Genomic DNA, 26,132 nt, shown 5'->3' on the forward strand with positions numbered 1-26,132 from the left:
AAACCAACACCAACATATTATTTCCCACTCTCAGTGTACAAACATGTACGGAAATAAAATGAAATGACCTCAAGGCGTTTTTTTTTATAATGCTTGACCATAAAAAACCTGATGATCCGTCATTACATACTGTACGCTTTTAGTCATTACTTTGCAGGCAGCAGGCCAAATGAGCAGACATATCGATGTGACTGTCTGTCAGACGGCCAAACCAGAGCATGCCCTTACTTTTGATCGACCACATAGAGCAGAAAAATATCTGAGAGAAAAACAGTATGGATTAAATTTCATGTTTAATATAACCGGAAAAAGCTCAAACGATCAAATGTTTGATTTTTGACTGCTTGTCTGCACAGTGTATAGTGGTCATGTAATTGATTCATTTGGAAAAAGACTGTTTGAGAGGCATTATTGATCAAATTACAGGGCAATTTTGGGATCAAATTGATTTGCTACATATAGACACATTATAATTATATTTCTGAATGCCACGTGTTATCTTTGTAATTAAAGTCTGTATGAAAGAGGCTTTTAGTTTAATAAAATACAAGATTCTGCCTTCATGAGCAAAAGTGTTAAACAAAAGATTTGTACAAAGGCTTTTATTGTGCATAAATATGTAACAAACCATAACAGTTTACAAGTCTGTACAAATTTGTACACAGTAGGACAACTGAATGTGATTTATTTCATAAAATGTTATTGTCATAATATCACAACAATGTCGGAAACCCACTAATTGCATAGATAGAAAATAAGCACCAGCTTTGAAAAGTAAACGGATACTGTAAACAACAGCTGTTAATTAGTATAATAATAGCTTATCTGAGAACATACTGCGGTCCGTCTGCTGAACATACTCATTTTACAAGCTCCAAATATTACTTTAGCCACAAAATAATCAAACATTTGTTCATTCTCAGTCCACCTCAGATACAAGTTGGCATGTTGTACATCTGAGTGCAGGTGCATGCCCCCTCATACACAGAAAATTCTTGGCTGTGGTAAAGCAATTTTATCCATTCAAGATTTTCTGGGCATCTGTCCACATCGATGTGCTGTATATAGTATTGTGGCCACATGAAACAAAACTCCTGCAACAGTCCAGCAGATTGATCTGTGCCACGCTATATTTTATATAGAGTTCTAAATAACAATCAAACAGGGATTACTTAAAAAATAAAAATCTACACAGATTGTTTGGCTGGAAAACAACTAAAACAGATAAAGACTAAAGCCCAGACAGACACTTTCCTCAGATATCTAATAGCACCCCCTGTAGGCCATCATGTATTATTTTAATGCATGTATTGAACATTAATGCAGGTGAAACTGTCTACACATGTGTTCAGTGTTTATCCACCTTGAATTGCTTCAAAACAGTTGTTTGCTGGTTTTTATAATTGAAAACTTATTCTGAACTTCCACCCTCCTGGGAAGCAGCTCATCTCAAAATATCACTCAATACTGTAGTGCTGAATCAACAGATACAGAAGCATCAACACATGACTTCATCAATGAGTCGATGCCAAAGCTTAAGTCATGAGAGAAGGGTGCGAAAAATGTTTCTGCTCAAGTGGAAGGATGTTTTGAGAAAGATAAAATGACAGAGCTCTATTTTCACAGTGCACTCTGATGACCTTCAGAGTCAATACTGAAATGCAAACATTGATATGCTCAAGAATATATACATGGTATCTAATCCTACTGCGTTTCCCGTCTCTGAAATTCACACTTGAGTTGGTATTTCATCCTGTCAGGAATGAAACAGTGCAATTAAGCTTCGTGGCATAACCTGATAAGCCATCCAATTATTCTGCAGTGGGTGTCATGACAACAACACACAGCTCCCCCTCCATCTCCTCCCTCTTGCCGTCACAATTATTCTCAGTCATGATGCCATGAATGCTGAGAGAAGGACCACTTCAGCCAGAACGGGGCACAACATAATATCCTCTTGACAATGAACGTCTTGTGAGCAGCAGATAAAAATAATCTGCACAGTCTAAGTGGAACAACAATTTATCTATGATGAGTTTTGGGACAAAGCACATGTTTGTGTGGTGTAGGTATTTTTGAGGCTGCAGCCAAAAGAGAAAACTGGATTTTATGCATGTAATCCTACAATCAAAAAAACTGATGGAGGAGTTTTTGTGACTTTACAACTGTACAACTGTGCGAGGGTTACTACTGTATATGCACAAATAGCCATTCTGAAAAAATAAAGCGGTTCTTCCAGTAATAAAAACAATCACCTACATTTCAGTATGCACAAATTGTCTAATCTAATGCAAAAGACACAAGCATTTACACATTCACATCTCAACAAGTAATCATTATTTATAAAAAAAAACAAAACAGTGTGATGCCCTGATTCTACTCTCCAACTAATTTATGATACAATATGCATTTGTAAATTACACAGCTTTGACATTGGAAAAATACAGAATATGGAAATAAGTAATTTGCTCTAATAATTTGGCCTTGCCATACTGACGTTCTGATAAACCTAAATGTCCACCTTTCCTCAACAGAAAAACATCTTTATGTACAGTAACAGGGGTGGGTAAAACAGTGATTACATTTTGGTTACATAAGTATTAAATAGGAAAGCATTTAAATTAATTAGCACATAGATGTCTACCACTTTTCTTTACAATACCTCATCCAATATTAATGTCTGACATTGTACTGACAGTATAAAGCAGGCCAAATAATAACAGATTAAATAAGGATGTTTCCAGTGATTTAAAGTGATTCAAGTCTCGTTCATCCAAATTAAAAATTTACTAATTGATCAAACTTTGTCATAAATAGAAGATATTTACTCTGTAAATATATGAAAGGCCTGTTTTTGAAGGATTTTCTAGGGCTGATTTTGGATTTATAATCAAAAAATTATGTCCCAGCATGGATCTGATATGTCACTGTGTCTGACTGAATCCTATGTATAATTTATTATAACCTCAGAAGAGAAGTTCACTATTAACTATCTAACTAATGCTGGACTAGTTTCACTCAAAGCTGAGACATCAAACAATTTATTAGATTAGAGAGCTTTCACATTTTTAGAAAGAAATGACAGCCTCAAACGCTGTAACTTTTTGTGCAAATTTGTGAAATTTACAGATGATCCCCATGTTTGACACTGTTTTTACACATTCAGATTAAACAACAATCAGTCAGGACTTGTCTTATGTTAAACTTCACTGTCTTAATCTGACAAAAAAAAAAAGTTTTTCAGTAGAAATATTAAACAAACCTGATTCATGTGAGCCTTGAAGTGGTGCTGTGTTTACTGTCTTTCATCTGGCAGTTTGTGTAAATTTTAATATGGCAGGAGAAGGCTGGAAATGGGTGTTTACACGGAGTGAAATGTGTGTTGACTGGTAGGCGTTCACAAGAAAAGCAGTTTATATTCAGGGTATTCATTCTGGCTCCTCTGCAGCAACAGAATAACAAACAGATCCTCTCTGATTCAGGGTGAGCATGATATATTTTTGCTGTCCATTCAAGTGATTTTTGTAGTGCTGTATGTTTGGCAGCTATTGCGGCTTGTGTTATTCCAAATCATTGTCGTGGATAGACAACAGATTTTCTTGGGAGGCCTCCTGGGGACTCAGAGCTGCATTGTCAGAGATGGGTTCGGTGCGGGACTCGGCCAGTCTAACAAAGACAAAGACAGAAAGACAGAGGATTCTGCAATATTGCTATGGTGTTCAGAGACATAATATATTAAACCTGCCAAAGGGTTCATGGGATGAGGCAAAGGTTAAAATATTAAGAGAACCAGAATGAATAAAATGTAACAGTGGGAAGCAGAGGATGTCAGCGAGGGTGAACGAGTGAGATGGTGGATGCATGGAGAGCAATTAGCGGCGAAGTAGACAGGCAGAGAAATATGAGTAGCATAGGACTAGAGCACAAATCGAATGGAACTGGTATACTCTATCAAACAAAAGCTGATTTTTATGCAAATGTGAAACCTTACTAATAACAGGTGAAATAATGAATCACCAGAATAGTCTTAGCAGCAACTGCACAAGTCAGAAAATGTTCACCTGTTTCTTAGTCATTTTTGAAGGGACCAACTTTGATGAGCCACTTTTTTTCAGTGAAGTTAGTGCAAAGACATGAATGGTACAGTGCAAGAATGATTAATATTTGAGTCTTCTTGCAACATGGAGATTCAAGCAGGCTCTTTTACTTACCAGTATCCATCTCCTCTACTTCCATGTTGCTGCATGCCAAGTAGAAGACAGAGGAAATTCAAGGCTGCATGTTTCAATAAATGTCAAAATATTAACCCACAAAGACCCAAACCTCCACCGGCAACCAAAAGCATCTACTGATCTAAGATGTTTAATCACTATTGATCCACTAAATCTATCAATACATGTAAATAATTTGTGTAAAATACAGTTTTTCATCTTTTTATGGTCATCAGGTATGACCCATTTGGATGTTCAGAGACCGTCATCTTCTACAACACTGATTCACCAATAAAACCAGTGGAGTTTAATAAATCACAGTGGATGGAGATTATTTATTTTGTATTTCTTTCTGTTTCTAATATAGTAACCCTCTACTTCAATCTGCACTTTAATGAACATCTACATGATCAGTAAATTAAATGTAGGAAAATACTGGATTTACACTGAAAAACCACAAAATAGAGGTTAATATTACAGGGTTATTCAAAAAGAATGAACCAATTTCATGACGCATTGCTTCAGTTCTCAAGCATCATCATGGAATGAGTCAGTGACCATTTGAAAGAGGAGTTTTCTCAGTTTTGAATGGCTGCCACAGGGGTGCCGGGGGCAATGAATTGGTCTGAAGGGGGCCCAAGACCTTGTTCTTTGTACTTGGCCGGCAAGCTCCCCAGACCTCACCGTGTGTGATTTTTTTCTTGTGGGAATACGTGAAAGATCGTGTTTATGTTCCACCGCTACCCACTAACCTCGATGACCTTAAACATCGAATAACAACAGCGATCAACTCAGTAGATCAGGATATGCTGATACACGTCTGGGAGGAATTCTCTTATTGCAATGATGTTGTCCCTGCTGCAGGTGGTGGTCACACTGAACACTTGTAAAACAGGAAATAAAAGTTGATTTTGAGTAGAATACTTGTGACTTGGCTGGAGTTTTCTATTGCTTTTCCCTATTAAAATATTGCGTAATGAAATTGGTTCATTCTTTTTGAATAACCCTGTATAATAAATGTTGATAAATCGCTTAAGAAAGGTTAAATATAGAGAAAAAAATCTTTTTGAAGTTCCACAAAAACAACAGTGGGTCTTTATGGGTTAAGAATCTTTACACTGTTCACAGAGAGGGCACCAAGAGTCTAAGAAGCATATATGCAACCCAGTATAAGGTGTCCCTACTTTGCATGTGAAGTAAAATCAGATCAGAAGAGAATATCTCTGTACCAGACCAGTTACTAATTCACATAATAGCTTCTCTAACTGCAAGGTTATCATTAGAGGAATCTTAAATGCAAGTCAAACATTTATTAAACTTAGTTGAACTTAAGAAGTCTGTGTCAAGTCGCCTCTCCCTCCACTCGACTTATCTAAAAGACTTTTTTTTGTTGCAGTCTAAGTCTAAACCCTGACCTGTGGAAATTCAGTTAATTAGAAAATGACTCCACTGAAGTAATAGCAATGGTTCAACACCATCAGTCGCAGCTCAGAATTAGAGACTGCTTGCGACCCCTAGAGGCTGAGCTGCGTCCTACATCCAAGCAGGATAAAGTGCTTTAAAATGACCTATAAAGGCACTCACTGATAAACAGACCTCTGCTGCTATCACACACACTGTTTTCTGGGGCTTAAAATGCTAATGAGCACTTGGGATTGTTTTTTGTGATATGTGATTTTTTTTAAGCAGCCTGTCGTAAAAAGACAGACAGACCCATATAAGAAAGAATATGCCTGTTAAATTTTTATCCTTGCTGAGTATTCAGAAAATCCTCTTCAAAGCTAATTTTTTCCAGTTCTATTGCTACTCAAAGCTCTCATGAGAACCGATTACTGCTGCAGTAAAAGAGCAAATGAAATGCTGCAGATTTAGATCTAATCTTGAGAACTAAGAGGAAACACTTACTGTGTGTGCTCATTTTACTTTCAGATAGTTGTCTTCGGTGACTAAAACACAAGCGAAAGCACAACACATTCCATCCTCAAGTCCTTAGTTTTTCAAGACTATGACCACGCGCCTGTGCTGATCTAAACACACCACTAAACTTACATGTAACACAGAAAAGAGGTGACAGCCATGACAACACAAAGTGATCCAGAGCCTTCAGCATTTCACTAATCTTATCCACTACTTTTGCACCGAAGCTACAGAGCTCGACAACCTTGCAAAGTTTTTCTGATGAGGTCTGGTTTAAAACTGTAAAAACCATCTGCATTTACTCTTTGGGAAGTGATTTTAGATGTTTTCACCTTCCTTCACTCCTGAGTGACGACCTACCTTCCTCTCCTGAACACCTTATTACCTTTCACTTTATATTCTAATACACCTCCTCTGCTTCTCATTTACACATTTGCTGCAAAAAAAGAAAAAGAAGGCTCGACGCTCCAGCACCACAAATCCATCCATTAGCCGCAGGCCAACACAAGTTAATGAGTTCTCATCTCTTTAATGTGTGAAGCAACATGTCTCCACTGCTGGCCTCTATTTATTAAGTGATAATGCAACATTTCAAGAGATATGAACACATTATCATCCAGTTATATGTGAAAAGAAAAACTAGAGACTGGCCTGAACTGAGTGACCTACATAAGATAGAGGGGCATCATGAACATGTACAGGAATCACACAAAATAGGTGGTATTTCCCTCATATGTGCAAAGAAGGAGAGCAGCAAATCCACATGACTTTTATATCTCTAAAATCTCCCATTTTTACCCTTTTGGTGCACATTTTTTTTCCCTACAGACACCTCACAGGCATGAAATGAAAATTTCGCAAACTGTCACACCATGAATGAAAATACAAAGTGCTGCCTTCGAAATCCCAGTTCAGCGATTAAGTGCTGATGCTCTGTGGAGCGCCCTTCCTGGCTTCACGCGCAGTGGCCCTGACAGCTCTGTCAGGAAAGGTGACGATCATGTTGGCACTAAAGGAAGCAATAGCCATTTCTATTGTCTGCTTTGGTTCCAGATTTGAACAGTAACACACAATGCTGGCTCACAATTGGAAACCATCTGACTTGTAGACATAGTAGCATGGGTTACACTGTGCACAGCATGAAAACACTCTTCATTTGAGTCTATTTACATAAAAACTGCATTCCAGTGCATAATCTTACAGAGCAGAAATATTTAGTATTATTTGTCATGACCTTGTTCTGATTGTCATTTAAAAATAAGAGTACAGGCCCCAAATCTCATTCATCATAATCATGTAAGAAAATTCATTCCTGAATCACTGATTGCTATAATTTGCACAATATTTCTTCAGTCTGATTGAAGATTGACCATAGTTTTCAGTTCAATGTTTGCATGGAAAACTGGTGCCAAAAGATGTACCGTAACGTGCTCAAACCATTATCATTATAAAAAGCATTATTGTTTGTTCTGCTGGAAATACAATGGAACAAGAAGAACAAGAAGACTATAATCTTTTATGTGTCTTCCATTTTTATATGTCTTTTGATCAGCGATACTCATTATGATTGAAAATTCCTTCTTATCAGATCAGACTTAGATTGTAACATGAGGCATTTATTTATTCAGATTGTGATGTTATTCTATAAGTGGAATATTTCCAGTAAGCACAGTCACTGTTATTTAACTATAGCATCCATCTGCTTGAAATGGTCATTTATTTTGTATCATGAACATCTTCTTATATTATTCAGACACCAGAGACTTAAAACACATACAATTACATCTACTTGTTCAGCAGTTACTCCCATCTAAGGAGGAAGCATGGTGGACTGCATTTTAAATGATCTAATGCTTCTATGGCTATAAAGTGCATTAACAATATATGCAAATTACACTAATACCACTCCTCCGCACAATCTGTAACAGTAAGGACATGGTCTGTAACATATAAATGAGCAATGACAATCAATACAGTGATGCTCCATAAAGAGTGATCCAGTTCTTTGTCCTTCAAGCCATAACTGGGGTTACAACATGATCTTCTGGCAGACAAATTAGGCTTAAAAAAAAAAAAAAAGTAATGGTTACTAGCGCATGTGCTCGTCTTTGTCCATCTCTCTGGGTACATTTTAGTAAAGATTTGGGTCAGTCTATAAGCCGTAAGGTTTGTGAAGTCCCAGACAGCTGACTATCACGCTTACTGTCATCCACTAAATCTGCAAGTCAGTATTCAGAAAGGGCTGTGCTTCCTTGTAAGATGGAACAGACTTTGAGGCATTTAAGTCAGTTGTGTTCAAGAATCCCTTCTCCTTTTATAAGCTGCAGAATATGTCTCTATCTCCAGTGCAAATAACATGCGCGGCAGACTAGAAAAGGTTACCTTGAAAATGCATCCTCCAGTCCATCCTCCACATCCTGTCAAGATACAAACAATACGAATCAATACCCACATAAATTAATGTAAATCACAATCGCTGCTGCTTCAGTGCTTTTAAGCTCCCATACATTTCTATAAGTAACACAAATGAATTCAAGACCGACTGAAACAAATTCTGCACAAAGGGTAATTTTCTCAGAGGCGTCTTTTTTCTATGTTATACACTCATTGTATATATGTATGGTACTGTATATATGGCTTAGATAAGAAAGTGGTCTAAAACACATGAATAATACATGCTGAATGCATTTTATAGTTTGCCTATTCAGTTTGATGTATATACTAATGGATTTAAGAAGTATGTCCACGTTATAATAAAATATTCTATTATATCATTACATCCACCACAGGTCTATATAATGACAATCTTAACAAAAGAAAAGGACATATGTGATTATGGCAAACTGACCCAACTAAAGATTGAGTAGAAGAACCCTCTGTATTAGTGAATATATACAATAGATGGACTTCACTGTGCAACGTTAGATATTTTAATGAATATGGTGTCACCTAGTGTTGAACATCTGTACGTGAAGACTTTGCAATGGAAAGATTTAAAAATACTAAATAAAATAATAATAAAATAGAACTGGATTTTCATGCATTAGTTGTTCAGTCATTAGCCATAGGGTTAAGACTGATAAAATAATTGTTAGGAAGATTAATCCTAAAGCTTTAATTGTGCAAAATTACAATGCACAACCTTACACAGGAAATTTGCCTGAGTAAAATTTACTCAAATTGAAGAAAATTTTACTCTACTCAGATAACATTTGGTAAAAAGAATAATAGTTACTCTTTGGGTAGAGCTCTCCAAACTCAATTTAGACCCAAATTTACTCAAAATAGACCGAAATTTATTCTTTTTGAGGAAAATACTTTTGACTCTGGAAAAAATGCTCAGTAATTTTTCCTGTGTATGTCTGGTCATACTTTATGAATAAGGCTTTCATATATGAAGATATAAATATAAATTATCTCAGGTCATGCTACTATAACTGCTGTTTTATTTGGATCCTGCAGAAACAGTAGTTACTGAATGTAACTCTGTACAGTCTAATACTTACATAAGGCAGAAATAGAGCTTATTATGGCAACTGTTGTCCATCATTTTCTTATATTTTATCAACAAGTAAAACTTCATTTTCAAATGAATCAACAATGTCTATTGTTGTGTTAGGCATTTAAAAATAACTTCAATTTAATAGATTGAATGTTGACTTCCAGTTTAACTAAAGTACATTAAACTGCAAAGGCAATAACTCCTGTTTTCATTCATTTTTTTCCCCTCATATGATGATTATACAAAAAGTTCTGTCCTACCCAGGAGTCATGCTTGATCGGTCGTCTTCGAAGCGGGTTACTCCGAGGTGAAGGCGAGCTGAGTGAGGCGGAGAAGAAAGGCCTGCGGAGTTTCTCCTCCATTCCAACAGGCTTGTGAACCTCTGCATCTGAGGTAGATATTGATAGAAGTTTGACAGTGTAAGAAAGACCGAAGAAATATCGAAAAAAGAGAAAAAAATGCGAATAGAGTCAGAGAGGCAGACGTTCAGAGAGATAAGCACCCAGACACAGAAGATAAGGAGAAACTAGTCCGGTTTTCACAGCTGTTACCAGTCTGCAGCAAAGAAGTAAAAATCATCTTAAGCCTGTGGCACTCAGAAGCAGACTTTAAAATATCTCTGTCCAACTTTCATGACTTCTGTGTCAAGTTACTCCTGAAGTCCTTAAGGCTTTCGCACCACACTTTTCTCTAAGTCCTCAGGTCACTGCCATTGGGAGCTGAGTGAAGTTTAATTGAAAGAAGCTGAAAAAGCCTGACAACTCACTGAATGGATAATTAAGTCTAATTTTGCAGACCTTATCACCTCCTGAGGAGTGGAAAACATTTTGACCTATAAATGTCAGGTCCATTGGAAACTCCGTCCAATCTATTGCTCCTTAGAATGACTAATGAGCCACTTTTAATGAGCGTATTTGTTTGTGAGAAGTGACTGACTTTTATAAAATAAAACATTTTACTGTTATGAGCACGCCAGAACTGTACAGCTGTGTGCTACTCAACCCATACTGAGACAAGTCTGTATTTCTGTCAGTGGTGAACGTTTCATTTTTCATTCTTTCATTTTCTGTAATCCTCTGGGGGGTCGTGGGGGGATTCAGCCAATCGCAGCTTACATTGAGCGAAGCAAAGCATACCCTGGACGTGTCTCCGGTTAACTGCAGGGCTGACATACAGAGACAGACAATAATTCATTCTCACACCTATGGCCATTTAGAGCGACCTGCTAACCTATTAAGGTGCACATCTTTGGGCTGTGGGAGGAAGTTGAGTGCTTGCAGAGAACACGCAAACCCCACAAAAATATGACCCAGCTGGCCAGGACTGAGAGAAGGCTCTTGGTGGAAATTTTCACCAATAAAAATCAACACAAGCAGATACACAGGGACACAGTTTTAACATCACAAGATACCTGCTGGAGCACAAGGTGGGTCTGTTGTCTCCGTCTGCCCATTGCTAGCTGCACATGAGCAGCAGGTCCTGGCCTTCTTGCTTTTATCTGCAGATAGAAAAAAAAAACAAAAAGCTGAGATATAGGAGTCTTTTGATATGAGTCACAGTTCATATTCAGTCACAATGTTTTTGTATAGAAGGTAAAGTAGTCAAACAGCATTCAACCTTCAAAAACATATTTCTTCACTTTCCTGCTAACACGACCAAGTCATTCACAGCTCAGATAGTCACAGAAATACTTTGTAGAGTGCAGTCCTTCATCTAAATAGTTAAAGAGAAAAGCTTTTACTGTGTTGTTGCTACGTCCCCTTGTGTTTTCTGTGAACTCACCTTCCTGAGCGATCTCCCAAAGATCTAGGGCTACTTTAAAGGCCTGGGCCACTGTTAATGTCACAGCCTGAGCCTGTCAGGAAAAAAAAGAAGATAACAGATATTGTTCAAGTAAATATAGAAAACTATGCATCTACAGTTGCGGAAAAATTATTAGACCACCCCTTGTGTTCTTCAGTTTCTTGTTCATTTTAATGCCTGGTACAACTAAAGGTACATTTGTTTGGATGAATATAATAATAACAACAACAACAACAACAAAAATAGCTCAAATAGCTCATAAGAGTTTAATTTCCGAGCTGATATCTATCCATTTTCCATGGTTTTCTTGATAATAACCAAAATGACTAAAGTTTTTACATCAATAGCTATGGCATTGTACTGCCAAAAACAGTGTTTTTAGGCATTCCATGTTTTCTTTTCTGTCTGTTTTAGTCACATGATACACACAGGAGTTAGTACTTGATTGCATAATCATTGTTTTTGATGACTTATGATGGTCTAATAATTTTCTCCGCAACTATGTCTATTGTACGGAAGAGGACTAGGGCCACTGGGGAAAAAAAAAAAGGTCCCAATATTTCTTTTTTTATTATTATTATCATCTTGAGAAAAAAGTCATAATTGGGATTTTAATCTCAGAATTCTAACTTCAGTCTCAGAATTCTGACTTTTTTCCTCAGAATAATAATAAAAAAAAATATTGGACTTTTTTTTCAGTGGCCCTAATCCTTTTCCATACTATTATCTTATTTTAGGTGGTTTTGCAGAAAAAGCAAGATACTCGGAACAGTGAGGTCTGGCTTCTACCACAAGATGGCGCCAAACACCATCTAAATTCATGCAACTTGCTGACTAGAGTACAGTTCATTAAATTCAATCCCCAAATAAACTGACCTCATAACCTGTTAAAGTCTAACAGCATGCATCCTATACACTGAGCTAAACATAGTCTGTTTTGCACTTACTATCTTCTTCTTTTGGCAGAGAAATGCATGACACTCCAGGGTCTCATTGAACTGACTCTGGGAAACATACGCAAAGACCTTATCCTGAGTTTTGTCTGCTGTGCAATAAGAGATTCTGAAAGAGAAAAGAAGAAATGACAAAAAAAAAAAGTTCATGTCCAATTTACCAGAATGAAAAAGCTCATCATAAATGAGAACATGTGTAATAAATGAGTGATAGTAGTTGACAGGACACCTTTTCAGCAATCATATAAATCAAAGGGAAGCATAAGTACTTGAACTACCTGCCTGCAGTCTTAATGAAACCTCATACATCAGAACACACAAGAGGTGGTTCAATTCAGGTTATCAATCTGCTTTTGAGCTCAAACTTTTGCATATGCATATTGTATGCACAAAGTAATCATAGAAGGATGAGGGTGGTTGTTATGAATATTATGTTAAGTCCCACAGCTGGGAAAGGGGGCGGAGCAGGACACTAATGAGAATCACGTCCATGAGAGATGCTCAACGCAGACAGAGCGTTTTTTAGTGTCTCATTTCATATAGAGTGTGTTTTTTATATCACACTAAAATGCAAATGTAATATTCCCCTATAAACTTTTTAATGTAAGTCTGAAGTAACTGCAATAAGGCCTGAAGACAGAGAGTTTGGTTGAATTCACTTTTTATAGTAATTATTTACCCTTGTATTGTTTGTTTGTTAGTTACATTTTATAATTTATAATTCTTCAACTGCCATTTCCACATGATCTTATAGTATTATCTTCAACAGAAACAGCCATTTACTAGAGGTATGACATAAGCAGAAACAAATAGACATTAAATACTTTATATTAAGTGAATAACTATTAACCCTTTATAGGTCACTCATAGAAATACTCTGAAATTCCACATTTCAACCTTAATGTGTTTGTGGAGGACATAAGACTATTACTTTTGTGAAAGTTTTCAAAATGTTTTGTTATGTAAAAAAAACTACATTAATGAAGTTACTATATTTGGTTCCTGACCCATAAGTGGCAAAAAAAAATAAAAAAATACAAAAAAAAAAATACAAAAAAACCCCAAAACATGTAAGTTGAAAGGAACATGTATTTTAGAACATTAGAACATCACTTTTTGAGCATTAGGCCAAAATGAGTGCCGATCCAGTCACATGTCAACATCCATATTATCCCCTTGAACATCATTCCTTATATCAGTACCATTACTTTATGGTACCTAACAAAGCAGGTACACTCACTGTTCATGCAGAGGTGGACCTTACAGACCCTGTAGACTACAACTGAGACTATTGACTCACTGTCCTCACTGTAACTGTTACTGTCACTGTCTTGTAATGTGTGCAGAAATGACCAAAAATAGTCACTTGCCTGATAAAAGGTTAATTGGTTAATTTTCTGAATAATAACCTCCAGGTCAGTTGCAGACTCTTATAACCCACTGAAATATTCATGTGAATATATTTTTCGGTAACATCTGAGTTTTGTTTGTCACTGAGAAAAGCAAAGTCTTAAATTACAAATTGATCTCAACTGTGACTATATCGCACTTGAAACCTCATTCCAAACAGTCACACCGAATCTCTGCTGAATCTAATATCTGGTTTCAAAGAAATCCAATTGTCTGCAAATCCACTGACAGCCATGACCAGACTTTTTCACTGGTTATCTAAAACCAATCTAGACGAAATCCGCCAAGCATTCACTCTCCAACAACAGCATATGGTTCAGTGAAGCAATGGACACAAAACAGATTGATCGGTTTTGTCGTACTTTATGTAGGCTATTAGAAGCACTATTGATCTGCAATCATTGTGCCTATTTGAGGGTGTTACCTGAATGAGCAATGTATGTCATGTTTGTTACTTAAAATAGAAGTGTAAATGATCCATAATGAGTGATGCACTTGACCTTAATTAAGCAAACACGTATTTCATGCACCACAAAGTCAAGGTTACACGTTTCCCTGCCTGGCAGATGCACCTTTCTTCTATCAAGTCTGTATGTTCCACATCAAACCCCCCTATTTGAATTACAGATCAGTGTATCATCTTCAGTGGGGGCAGACAGAGCTGGACTGTGGTCAGCGGTGTGTGAATTTCCACATTATACACTATGCTGTCAACTACTGTGAGTTCTAATCTCAACACCAAAGGGATGTGCAGATGGCAGCCCTTCATTCACAGCGCTACTTCAAATGAGGCCCTAAAATGATGTAATTCATTCTCAACAACATTATGCATGGAATAACCAGCCCTCATACCGTATCTCCCACTCAGATTGCTGGGTTGCACCACTGATGAATGACCCACATAGCAATGCCCAGGACACCCAGCTCTGCGTTTACCCCCACTTCCCTGCACCCAAACTTATAGCTGGATGTTAATTGCAGAAAAAACAACAGAAAAAGTTTAAAGGCATGACCTATTTAAGTCTGGAAAACAAGTATAATGTAAAACTTCATATAAACTTCATTATCATCTGATTGGCATATTAACTACTCTCCATATTCTGATTTATTTAGATCCATTCAACCTCTTTAGTTTTACACCTCTAGTTTTTGATTATAACAAAACAAAAATAATAAACTAACCACCATGTTAAAAATATAATGATCCAGTTAAACTAGAGGCACTATGCAGATGTTTTTAGGCAAGGCAAGTTTATTTGTATAGCATATTTCATGTACAGGACAATTCAAAGCACTTTATATAAAACATAAAAGCGTCACAGGAGAGGCATAAAAATACATTTAAGATGAGAGAAAGTTAAAATATAAAAATATTACAATTAAAATAGACATTAAAGTCATCAGCAATAAAATGTGATTTTAAAGTTCATTTAAAAGACATTTCAGAGTTTAAGGGAAATGAACAATAATAATTTAAATAAATAATATACAGTTAGATGAAAACTGTAGCCTGAAGAGGAGAATATAGACAGGCCTCTAAAACAGCTTTTTTGTTTGTTTTTTATTTCTCAACTGCATATTTTTCAGAGTAGAATCAAAAGGTTATGTATTTCACAAATTCCTTTCAGCAGGAAGTGAATTTGCCATTAGTTTTCCCAGAACACGTAGCTGCAAGCAGAAGCAAAATGAGCAAATAGGTCAATGAACATACAGTTTAAGTCAAGTCTGGCCCGACTGTGCCCCCAAATACATGCATCAGCAAGAATCTATGTCTGCAATGTTATCAGTGAACTGTGAATAAATGTGTGCAGAAGTAACAAAATCTGCAAATTCATCCCATTCCCAATAAATCGCAAGAGTTCTATGAATATGAATGCATGACTCATACAGTGAGGCTAAACTGGAAGATTCATTATATTATGTCATCCATGTGAGAATAATGTGAATCTTCCAACAAAGGCTATCATTGTGGTGAATACACATTTATGATTTGATCATTTTAACAAAGACGCAGAAACGTCTCCTGAGTCTTAATCATATACGCAAGTACAAAGGTCTCCCAAAAGAAATTTCAGCAAGAAAAAAAAAAGCTTTTAATTATAGGCACCAATGAGGCACAATGGATCCAGCCTTCAGCTTGAAACAACAACAGAAAAAAAAATTGACAGCATCTCTCAGCTCTCACTAAGCTTGAACAACAGAAGTTGAGCTGTCAGTCTGCATCATATCTCCAAAGGGGCTCTATGGACTGCAAGGCTTTGATCCCCCCACCATAGTGAGAACCGGTGTTTGTGAGAGAGAGGGTGAATATCAATGTAAATATTTCAATATTTACGGCACAAAGACAGAATAGATCCCGACTTCAAAGCCTTAATTTTTTCTGTACAGTTAAAGCATTCACGCTGTTTAACACAACAATGAACTACTTTTTATCCAACATAAGTGTCATTATAAGAAACAGAACTTTGCATTTACCCCAAGGAAACAGACATCAAAACATTTTTTTTTCCCCACATATAATGAAGTGGGTGGGGGGATCTGCTTATTTTCACAGATGTTAAAGCAAAGAAAAACACTGTACAGCGACCCAACAGAAATCTCACCAAAATGACTATGTGTCATCATTAGCAGGTGGAATGTCAGTCATGTATTCTAGCTCGTCTTTTCCAAACTGTGCGATTTACTGATTGATATGCAGCTCAGTCTCTGAAACATCGTGTTGGAATATGAATCAGTGGAACCAGCCCAGAAGGAAACTGATGCAAACACCCTCTCCTGGATCTGCTCACCGGTATATGGCTGGACCATTGTGTGATTTTTTGTTAATTAGACTTAAAACAAAAATAACAGTCTGGTAGGTCAGTCACACCTCACCATAAAAAGGACAATATGAGAAGGGGATTAAAATGTCACCTCTTTATGGTCAGTGACCTTTCCAGACATGAATAATGCAGGAAAAAAGAAACAGTGCTGATTTTGTTAAATAGGGACAGTCCTTAGAAGGAGGTGGCTGGGGATAGATATAGTAGAACAACAAACTTTACGGACACAAGAGACCAGACTTTGTTTTTTGGATCAAACTGAAGTCAAATACTAGGTCTGTTTTCATAATATTTTCATATAACTTTGTTCTTTCAGCTGTTTCTTCAACCTTTTTCCGACCATGTAAAAGTTGTTTTTGTGCCTAAACCTAACTATAACTGTTTGTTTTTTTTACTGTAAACAACTGCTGTCATGCAAGTTCCTCATTTTTGTCCTTTCATGAACCCCTTTTGCTAACCCTAACCAAACCTTAGCTATGACACTGTTAACCCTATAACACCAAATGTATCATATTTGATACATGAGTTTTGAAGCCTTCTACATGATCAGTGTGATATTTTTTTCTCTCAAAAAACCTGATGTATACAATTAGATATATGCAATACATTGATAAGCCACCAGGGGGGAGGGATTCATTCACCAGAGGCCTTTCCAATGACTCTACAAGATTGTCAGGAGGCAGAACTTTGCCAATTTTGAAAAGGAATTACGAATTTGTTAGAGATGTTTGTGTTATATTATGTTTTTGTTTGTTCAGAAATAATCATTTGAGCATTAAGACCCAATGTATCAAATATGATACAAAATTGAAACTCACACATGGAAATTGATATTTGGGAAAAAAAATAAAATTGGGGTTGTTCAGAAGGGCCAATAAAGGCTCCTGTTTCAAAGAACTGGAATTTTCTGTCAATGATTTAATGGTTCAGGTTTTACAGGGGTAAAGCCAAAATGAAACAGTTATGTAGTATTTTTTAAAACACTACCATCAATAGTAATTCATGCATGTGTTTTAGGAGACATGTGTAAGGATTTGTTAGGTAGTCTTTTCAGAAAATGTCTTATTCATATTGTTTAATTTATCCTCAATTATTTTACAATTATATGTCAAACAGAGACAATCAGAAAACTCTTACACTTGGGAACCCAAAATCAGCATGTTTCCTATGATATTCCTGCTTGATGAATTTCCTCAATCAATGAACTCACTAATTATTTTCTCTCCACTGGACTGAAAAGCTGCCTGTTCTGTTTATATTGAGAAAGAAACCAGCCAGGGTTGAGCTCTTAAATCAAACTCCCACTCAACCGCAACAAGTCAAATCTGTAATATAGATTTGAAGGTAAAAAAAAAAAATGAACACAGAGCAAAAACACATTGGGCATATTTTGTCATTTTTTGTCACATCTATTTTACAGTTTCTAAAATTTATTGGTGCTTGTAAAGCTGATCTAACACTGCTGGTGTCGTGGGTATTTTAAAACAATTGTGCATATTATAAAATCTTTACATCATCCATAAAACACCACCAACCTACTCATATTTACATTTTTAAATACATATTCATACTTATTAATGATGGGAATTTAAAGTGTATTGTCAATATCACCCACCTCCTGTGTGATTTAGCATTTTGCCAGCAGACAGACCTACAGTAGCACTATGACAGGCTCAGTCATGTGGGGAGATCGAGCCTATGATAACTTCATTTGAGAGTCTGATGCTGCAAATTACATGCACTGTAAAGTGTGGTGGCGTGAGCTGTGAAGGCTGTCGAGGCAGCTGAATTTAATATCAGGCTGTAAAAAAACTGAGCTTAAATGCCACTGATAAAGGATGATACCGCACTTTCGGTGTTTGGGTGTGGGTGAGTGAATGGAAGGGTCAGTGGATGCGGGGGTCCTGTTTCCAATGCAGTGCACAATTCTGTCCTGTTTTATTCCGTATCCCCCCACTAAGCTTCTTCCCCTGAGGGAAACAGCCTGGCTTCCCATAAGTACGAATATACAATTAGGTCAACAAATGTGCATATTTACATACACACTCACTGAGTGTAGCACTACGTATAATATGCGCACTTTTATTAAGCACATGTGCACCCTTATGCGGATGCGTTGACTTTGTATATATTTTTTGTCTCATTTATTTTGTTATTCACAGTCTCGAGTTGATCCCTTCTCATACATCTACATTCCACTTTCTTTCACCCTTCTCTTGGCTTCTTGGCCAATAAATGGATTATGTGCAACAAAAATAAGACAAGAAGGGAGGAGCAGGAGGGGGGGGTGGGGTCTCATAAAGGAGAAAAATCAATCCTCAGTCAAAGCTCTGCCTGTGGTGCTTCACTGTAACATTACTATCCACTTGCAGCGAGAGTCTGGAAATGGGAAATCAGATGTGGCCTTTGCATTCAAAGCTCTGTTTATGTTAATATGAGAAGAATAATTATTTCTTGTAAATATGAGAAGTGCAAAGAGGAAGGAGAGGAGGGGATGATAGAGGAGAAGAGGAGGAGATCAAAGTGGAGGCTGATTCCCCTGGCCTGTGGTGTGTTACCGCTGATAAGGTGAATCAAGAGGGGAAGCAGACACACATACACACACCCCAACGCACACACAACCTCTGTACATATGCAAACCACACCATCTAGTCTGTCCAACAACACACACACACACACACACACATTCTGTGTCTTTATCACAGCCTGTCCTGTAATCACAGGCCAACCATATGATATTTAGACTGTAATCCTCAGTGACATGAAGCCCAGGCTATATTAGAGGATGTTCTCCAGAGACTGGAGAGCAAACCAAACATATCACAGCCCACCCAGAGACTCTTCACTGGTTTTGTAGAACAGAACCAAGCATAGTGCTGGAAAAGGTTAGCTTTCATTGGCGCTGAGAGACAGTAACAGACATCACCTCAGCAGACCTTCATACCCCCTTGTTATTGGTTTCCGACTGAACTGATCAAACACGAGACTCAACAGCTCTGAGGAGAAAACTGCTTGATTTAATCCTGCAAAGGAGTGCAGGCAAAGGACAGGAAGACTACATAAAAGATAGGACTTGCTTTAAGCTTAGAATGAAGCAACTTTTTACAGAGCAAGGTTGAAGCATCCCAAGCATTTTAAAGCACAAATCTCAATCACTGTATAAAAGAACCAAAAATAACACAATAGTCAAAGGTGCCAGTGTGTATGATTTAATGGCATCTATAGGTGAGGATGCAGATTGTAGCCAGCTTAGTAGTGTCCTTTCAAGTGCATTTAGAAGTAGCCACACAAATGTGAAAAACGCAAAAAGGCCCTCAATACAGTCTGTTCTAAGTTACTATACAAACATGGCAGTGTAATATAGTGGACTCTGCCCTTTGTGAATGAACTTCACTAATCAAAATTCTGCAAGTAAATAATGATTTGCACTAATTTATTTTATGTTATGAATAATATATTGTTTTTTTTGGGTCACTCTTTAGAAGTTGATAATGTACATCCACACATAATTAGAAATTATATGACAGTGTAGCCACATGTTTTTTTGACTCTTTGTTTATCAAGTTAATGTCACTGTTTTAATAGCTTTGTGCACAATATTTCAGTTCAGTTAAAACACAAAATTAGTCTTATCTTATGGTTTCTTTGTCATCATTCATGCTGTGGGCACATACAGAGGGAGATGATGGAGTGTCAGGCTACGGCTCATTCATTAAAATCCCATAGTAGATATAAATGGCTCATTCAAAGGTAACTAGAACAGTGAATCTAATGTTCAGGTGGTTCTACTACTATAATGAACACATTATTCATGTTGTATCACATTGATGAAAACACAGCCCTCTAAATCCAACACACTGCAATAAACCAGATATTAATACACCTCTGCAAATCATTATACTGTATGTAAATGCCATGACACATAATACTGTTTAAGATTTATTTAAGTATGGAACCTACTTAAAGAAATCCTACAAACACTATGTTTGTCCTGGGTCATTTGCATAAAGCTAATGAGGCCACTTCCACTTAAATCAAATAGACTTTCTACTGCACAGTAAATGGCTTCACACACCAACAGTCTAAAAATATCTATCTTGAGTCTGGCAGGATACAAACTGCAATCTGCTGCAGTCTGTGTTGCACTTAGCCTCATAACTCTGCAGGATCCTCTTTAAAGCCTGATACTCATTTTCAGCTAACAGGTTAATAGAAGGCTTTGCATGAGATACATTTACCTGTATATGGAGACATTTTCTATGAGGTCTGTGGTCTCTGTGTCTGTGATGATGATGCCTTTTGGTGAGACTGTCAGTGTGACTTTACGAAACTTCTTAGCACTGGCTCTGGCCTGTGGAGATGGAATACGAAAGCACAGGAAATGAAAATACTTGCTTCAGGTCTATTCTTAGCAATCCTGTCACTCTGACATGAATATAAGATTATTACCACTGACTGAACCCTAAAAAACCCTCAACTGTGACAGTAGCGACCGAGCAAAGTTGAGCAGCCTGCATGAGCTGTCCCAGAAACATGGGGAATTTATAAAAGGAGGGAGGAAAGCTGGTCCATGTAGAAATGACTGAGTGGTGGAGGTCGGGCTGGCAGCCACTGACTCCCCCTGCTGCTCCGCTCCATCTGGAGTTTCAGAAAATACGGCGATGGTGCTGAGCTTGTGGTCTGAGAGAGCGCCTGTTGACAGTGACCTCTTTCCCATGCAATTAACTAGCAAATGAGATCAGTTTTATACGCAAATGATACAGAGTTAAGAATCAGTGGAGCAACTGTGAAGGACTACTGAGTGGTAACAAAGCAAATCACGATGTGTGCCGTTTATAATTTAGTGTATTTGCATGAAAATATTTGCAGGAGGTGAAATACCAGCCAATAGTAATGAGAAACTGAGGGTAAAAAGAAGGGGGATTACTAGGGCTAACTAGGACTTCTCAAGGACAACATGTCTTAGACAGAAGCCAGAATGCCCTGGAGTATGTGACAAGAACAATGTATTCTGCTTAAAAAAAAAAATACAGGCAACTGACACTGTGCTGAGGCTGATTGTGGCAGCAAATTCCTGTAGCAAGTGCAAACCACTACATTTGCTGCCATGTTACTCGTGTCATGCCACAAGGCAAAAGCCAATCTGTCAGTCTGAGATACGCCAAGTTCTGCCATTCTCTAGGTTCAGGTCTTGTCTCATCATTTCTAAGTAAAGCATGGAGCAATGAGAAACTCACCAATGTGTTCAGTAATCCCATTCAGTTTGACTGGTTTCCAAGGGAACAGACAAATGGATTTTTGTCTTTTTTTGGGTTCTGCTGTAAATCAACAGAATCTTAATCATGTCATTAGATTCCATTCAGACCCTAACTGAGAAGTAGGTGTTTTGGATTGGACTGCCTGCACCAGTTTTTCTTTCTCTGTACAGAGAGTTTTCCTGATGATGAGATGTTTTTATGGTGCAGTGGTGAATAGGTGTGTATTTTGTGAGCAAGAAAGCAACTTTAGCTTTCTTACAGCTTTCTGTTATAGCATTCCAAAATAGTCTGATGAAACGTGGCAGGAATCTGAGTAGATGTACATACAGTCGTGGAAAAAATTAGACGATCAAAAGTCATCAAAAACAATGGTTATGCAATCAAGCACTAACTCCTGTGTGTATCATGTGACTAAAAGAAAACATGGAATGCCTAAAAGCACTGTTTTTGTCAGTACAATGTCATAGATATTGATGTAAGACCTGAAGTGATTTTGGTTATTATCAAGAAAACAGTAAATTGCTAGATATTAGCTCTGAAATGAAACTCGTATGAGCTATTTTTGTTGTTATCATTATATTTATCCAAACAAATGTACCTTTACTTGTACCAGGCATTAAAATGAAGAAATTGAAGAGAAAAAAAAAGGGGGGCTGTACAACACATGTAGCTCGGTGGTGTTAATATAAGCAAACATCAAAATGATTTGACTGCAGCAAATGTGCAACTCTACTAATCCTGGATTAGCCACTGTGTTTCCATGCAGTCATAGTGACCTTGTTATAAATCTGACCTAACGGCAACTTGGCAAGAAAATTACAAAAAGTCAAGAGTAAAGTTAAATCTCCTACATTTTGTCTCTTACTGCTCTTTAGGGTAACCAGAAAGAATGTATTGCACTTTGAGGCTGTAATTTCACCCATGCATAAGGGAATTTCCATAAAAGAATCAAAAAGGAAACAGATTGATTCTTATTTTTACATTTGGCATGCACTTATCTTGACACTTTGAATGTTACTCCTCCTGGTTATGAGGAGCAATTGGAGTGTATTACAGTTACAGGCTGTAATTTCACACATATGCACAAGAGAATTTCCATAAAAAGAATCTGTGTAATTGAAATTATCACTATGTCACTCTCATTTTCATCTCGCCTAAGCAAATGTATGCAAAGTTGTTAGCAAATATCAGAATTAGCGCAAATTTACTGCATTGTGTACTTAATTGAGTAGGTAAACACATTAAACAGAGGTACAAACACATGACAAAGCTTGAATAATGTGGTTTCTTTGTTCTGAAATGGTTCAGTGACCCACCGTGGCAACAATTCTGCGAATGGCAGCTGAGGCCATGTCTTCTCCTTTAGGCTGGCCCACCAGAGTCATACCCAGGTACTTCACATTGAACACCATCCCCTCCAGCAGAGTCTCTTTAGTGTCAGTCCAGTTCTCTGGCAGCTCTGTTTGGAAAAAAATGGCACAACAAGAAGTTACCAAAAGGCCCTTATTTGGACAAGATTTTCACCTCATGCTCACATTAAGTTTGTGACTTTAGAAACGGGACAAATATCAGTATGGGAAAATATTGTATAGCTTGGACTTCCAATAGTTGTAATGATCTGAGTACGGTGACTGAACCCAAATGCAAGACCCGGAAGCAGACGTAAAAGTTTACAGTGTTTATTAAACACAGGTTTAACTGACAAGTCTTGGATTGTGATAGAATACAGATTCTTGAGGTTACAGAGTTCAGGGTTCTTCTCAGGGTTTGTGAGGTGGACCGGAGACGGACCCTCATAGCCCGGACCGAAAACACACGTCGGGTATCAAACTAGGGGAGAGCAGAGGGATGTCAGTAAACAGACCAGGTCATACACGGTAAGGCAAACGGATAGGCAACAGTACATTGGGATAAGACTAGCTCACGTACCAGAAAAACAGGCAAAAGGTCGAACACACGTTGAGGCAAACAGCAGCAAAGGCACAGACAGGGGACGGGCAAAAAGGCAGAGGTCCAGAAAAACAATCCAGGTCAAAAACAGGCAGACAGACAAACAGGATCCAAAAAACACTGGTAAGTAACACACTAGGCGATACGAACTGGCACAGGAAAGGGGAAGACACTGGGCTTAAATACACAAGAGGGAGGGAAGACAATGAGACACAGGTGGAGCAAATCAGGGTGGGGACAGGTAATCACACACAGGTGGAACTGATTAGGGAAAGGAAGCAAAGACACCAGACATGACACATGAGGAGAACTTAACAAAATAAAACAGGAAGTGACAGACAAAACACACAAGACAGACAAAACCAGACTAACGTCTGGTGGCAGATGTGACAATAATTTATTTAAATCTAATCACCAAATAACATTTTAATATTTAATTCATATTTTAATAATTCATTCATGAAATAATGGCACACATGGACATGAGAGAACACATTTTTAGGACTTCTAATTCCCACTGATTCAAGATATTATCATGATAAAAATGGTCATATCAGTTGCTCTCAATTAGTATCACAATAAATGTCAAATCTACATTTTTTTTTCCTGTGTGAGGTTTGAAGACATCCAATGGTTACCTATGGGTTAAAATTATTATTTAATTTCAGAATGTGGCAAATATTTCAGAAATTTAGAGGTACAATAATTAAAATGATTCTAATGATAAAATAAAAATCTGTGTTCTGAAACTCTGGGGTATTATGTCAAAGTAGATGACAACTTAAACATAATTAATGAAAGAAAAATTAAGGCTATATGATCGTAGTGATCACAGTGTAACTTAATATTATTATTTGTCATTTTTATTTTGTTGCCCAGCCCCCTGTTAACAATCAAATATCAGAATCTGTGCCAGTATTTTAGGTACTGAACTAAGACTCTATGCATTTTATTCACTAGTAATCTGAGTGCTTCTATGAAACTGGGTTCATTTTGGTACCGGGCACTTTGCCAGCTTTTTTAGACCCAATAATAAAAGAGAAATGTAGACATATATCCCCCCAGGATGTACCTAATGATGACCTTAGATAAATGCAAAAAAATTATATTCTTGCTATGAGCCATCCCAAAATTAATGAATTTTTAATAGAATATTTGGGCTAAAAATAGGACCAAAATTGGGACATGAAAAGCTACCTAGGTGTCAGTGCATTTTATATGGAAAACATGGCTTGAAATTGTCAACAAATAAATAAAGACACCGTGTTAAATTTGACAATCCTAGTGGTTTTTCTCATCCAGACATGCAAGTTTTCCATGAATCTCAGTCTCATTCCAGGTTTCATGTGTAACCCATTGTGTCCACTAGCGTTACATGCGGGACCTACCCATTTAAACACATATAAATCGTGAGTGATTTTGCAACAGCGGTCATTTTTGTGAAACACTCTGCCTTGCATAATTAGTTTGATTCCCAAAATGTACCTGAGAGAGAATTAAAAAATATTTTTAAAAAAATAGTAGTGCGTAATTTTCGTGTCCTTTTGACCATGTTACATGCAGATTTTTGTGTAAAAATAATATAAAATTGTGTTTTATCTGAAGAATAGTTTCTCTTTTATCTTAGTAAAATAGACCCAAAGTGCTTCCAAACTTGCTTCATAACATTAGTCTAAATCTTGTTTGAATTTCTAGCCCCCATGTCCTGTTTTTAGATACCAGTTTCATAGAGGCACCCATATTTGATCACCATTATATATCAGAGATGATTGTCTTGCAATATGTCGATTACTGCAGATTGGCTATGCCATACTACTATTGGTATTGTGTTAGTATTGAGGGAATTACTCTGTGAATCCCCCTGTATTTGATATTAGAGGTTAATTTAAGGAAATATATCACAAGTGGTTACAAAACACATGCAACACCTGCTGTAATGTCCTGTTGTTGCTGTGACTCTCAACAGGTAGGGCTGAACTGTCCTCTATCTACTAGGCAGGGCAGTCACGCAGAGCTTAAAATATCTCAGGGACACCTGGGAATCCCACTGGGAGCAACGAAAGAGCAATAACTTGCAAAACTATGCAACAGACCACATTATGCAGTATAGTAAAGCAGTGATTCAGAGAATTATTTAGTATTGCTGTGCACTCTATTGTTTTTTATGCATACAGGGATATCTTTGCTAATAGCTTAAACTGAGATGAGACTGACAGAGAGGATGAACATGGAGAGCACTGAGAATAGGGCAGAGAAAAAGAAATAGAGACACACAATCCGAGTCCAAACCTCTACTGGGCTATACT

The 26,132-nt window shown here is 37.3% G+C and overlaps 1 protein-coding gene across 3 annotated transcripts in view; it reads right to left on the reverse strand.

The window, feature by feature from the left end:
* Nucleotides 1-586: 586 nt before the first annotated feature.
* Nucleotides 587-26,132, reverse strand: part of LOC115414957 (low density lipoprotein receptor adapter protein 1) — a 47,283-nt gene continuing 21,737 nt past the window's right edge. The window contains exons 2-10 of one of the 3 annotated variants that reach the window (XR_003934734.1): nucleotides 23,193-23,335; nucleotides 20,857-20,969; nucleotides 12,381-12,495; nucleotides 11,413-11,485; nucleotides 11,042-11,128; nucleotides 9,891-10,018; nucleotides 8,511-8,545; nucleotides 2,966-3,666; nucleotides 587-2,916 (exon numbers count right to left, since the gene is read on the reverse strand). Coding sequence is in view for 2 of the 3 variants with exons in the window: in XM_030128333.1 (XP_029984193.1) it covers nucleotides 3,561-3,666; nucleotides 8,511-8,545; nucleotides 9,891-10,018; nucleotides 11,042-11,128; nucleotides 11,413-11,485; nucleotides 12,381-12,495; nucleotides 20,857-20,969; nucleotides 23,193-23,335 (800 nt within the window). In the remaining variant the exon portion in view is untranslated. Of the gene's footprint in view, nucleotides 3,667-4,211; nucleotides 4,241-8,510; nucleotides 8,546-9,890; nucleotides 10,019-11,041; nucleotides 11,129-11,412; nucleotides 11,486-12,380; nucleotides 12,496-20,856; nucleotides 20,970-23,192; nucleotides 23,336-26,132 lie in introns of all 3 variants that reach the window. The other 2 variants (XM_030128334.1, XM_030128333.1) reach the window with 2 other exon arrangements.

Source organism: Sphaeramia orbicularis, chromosome 24 (assembly GCF_902148855.1).
Source record: "Sphaeramia orbicularis chromosome 24, fSphaOr1.1, whole genome shotgun sequence".
Classification (NCBI taxonomy): domain Eukaryota; kingdom Metazoa; phylum Chordata; class Actinopteri; order Kurtiformes; family Apogonidae; genus Sphaeramia; species Sphaeramia orbicularis.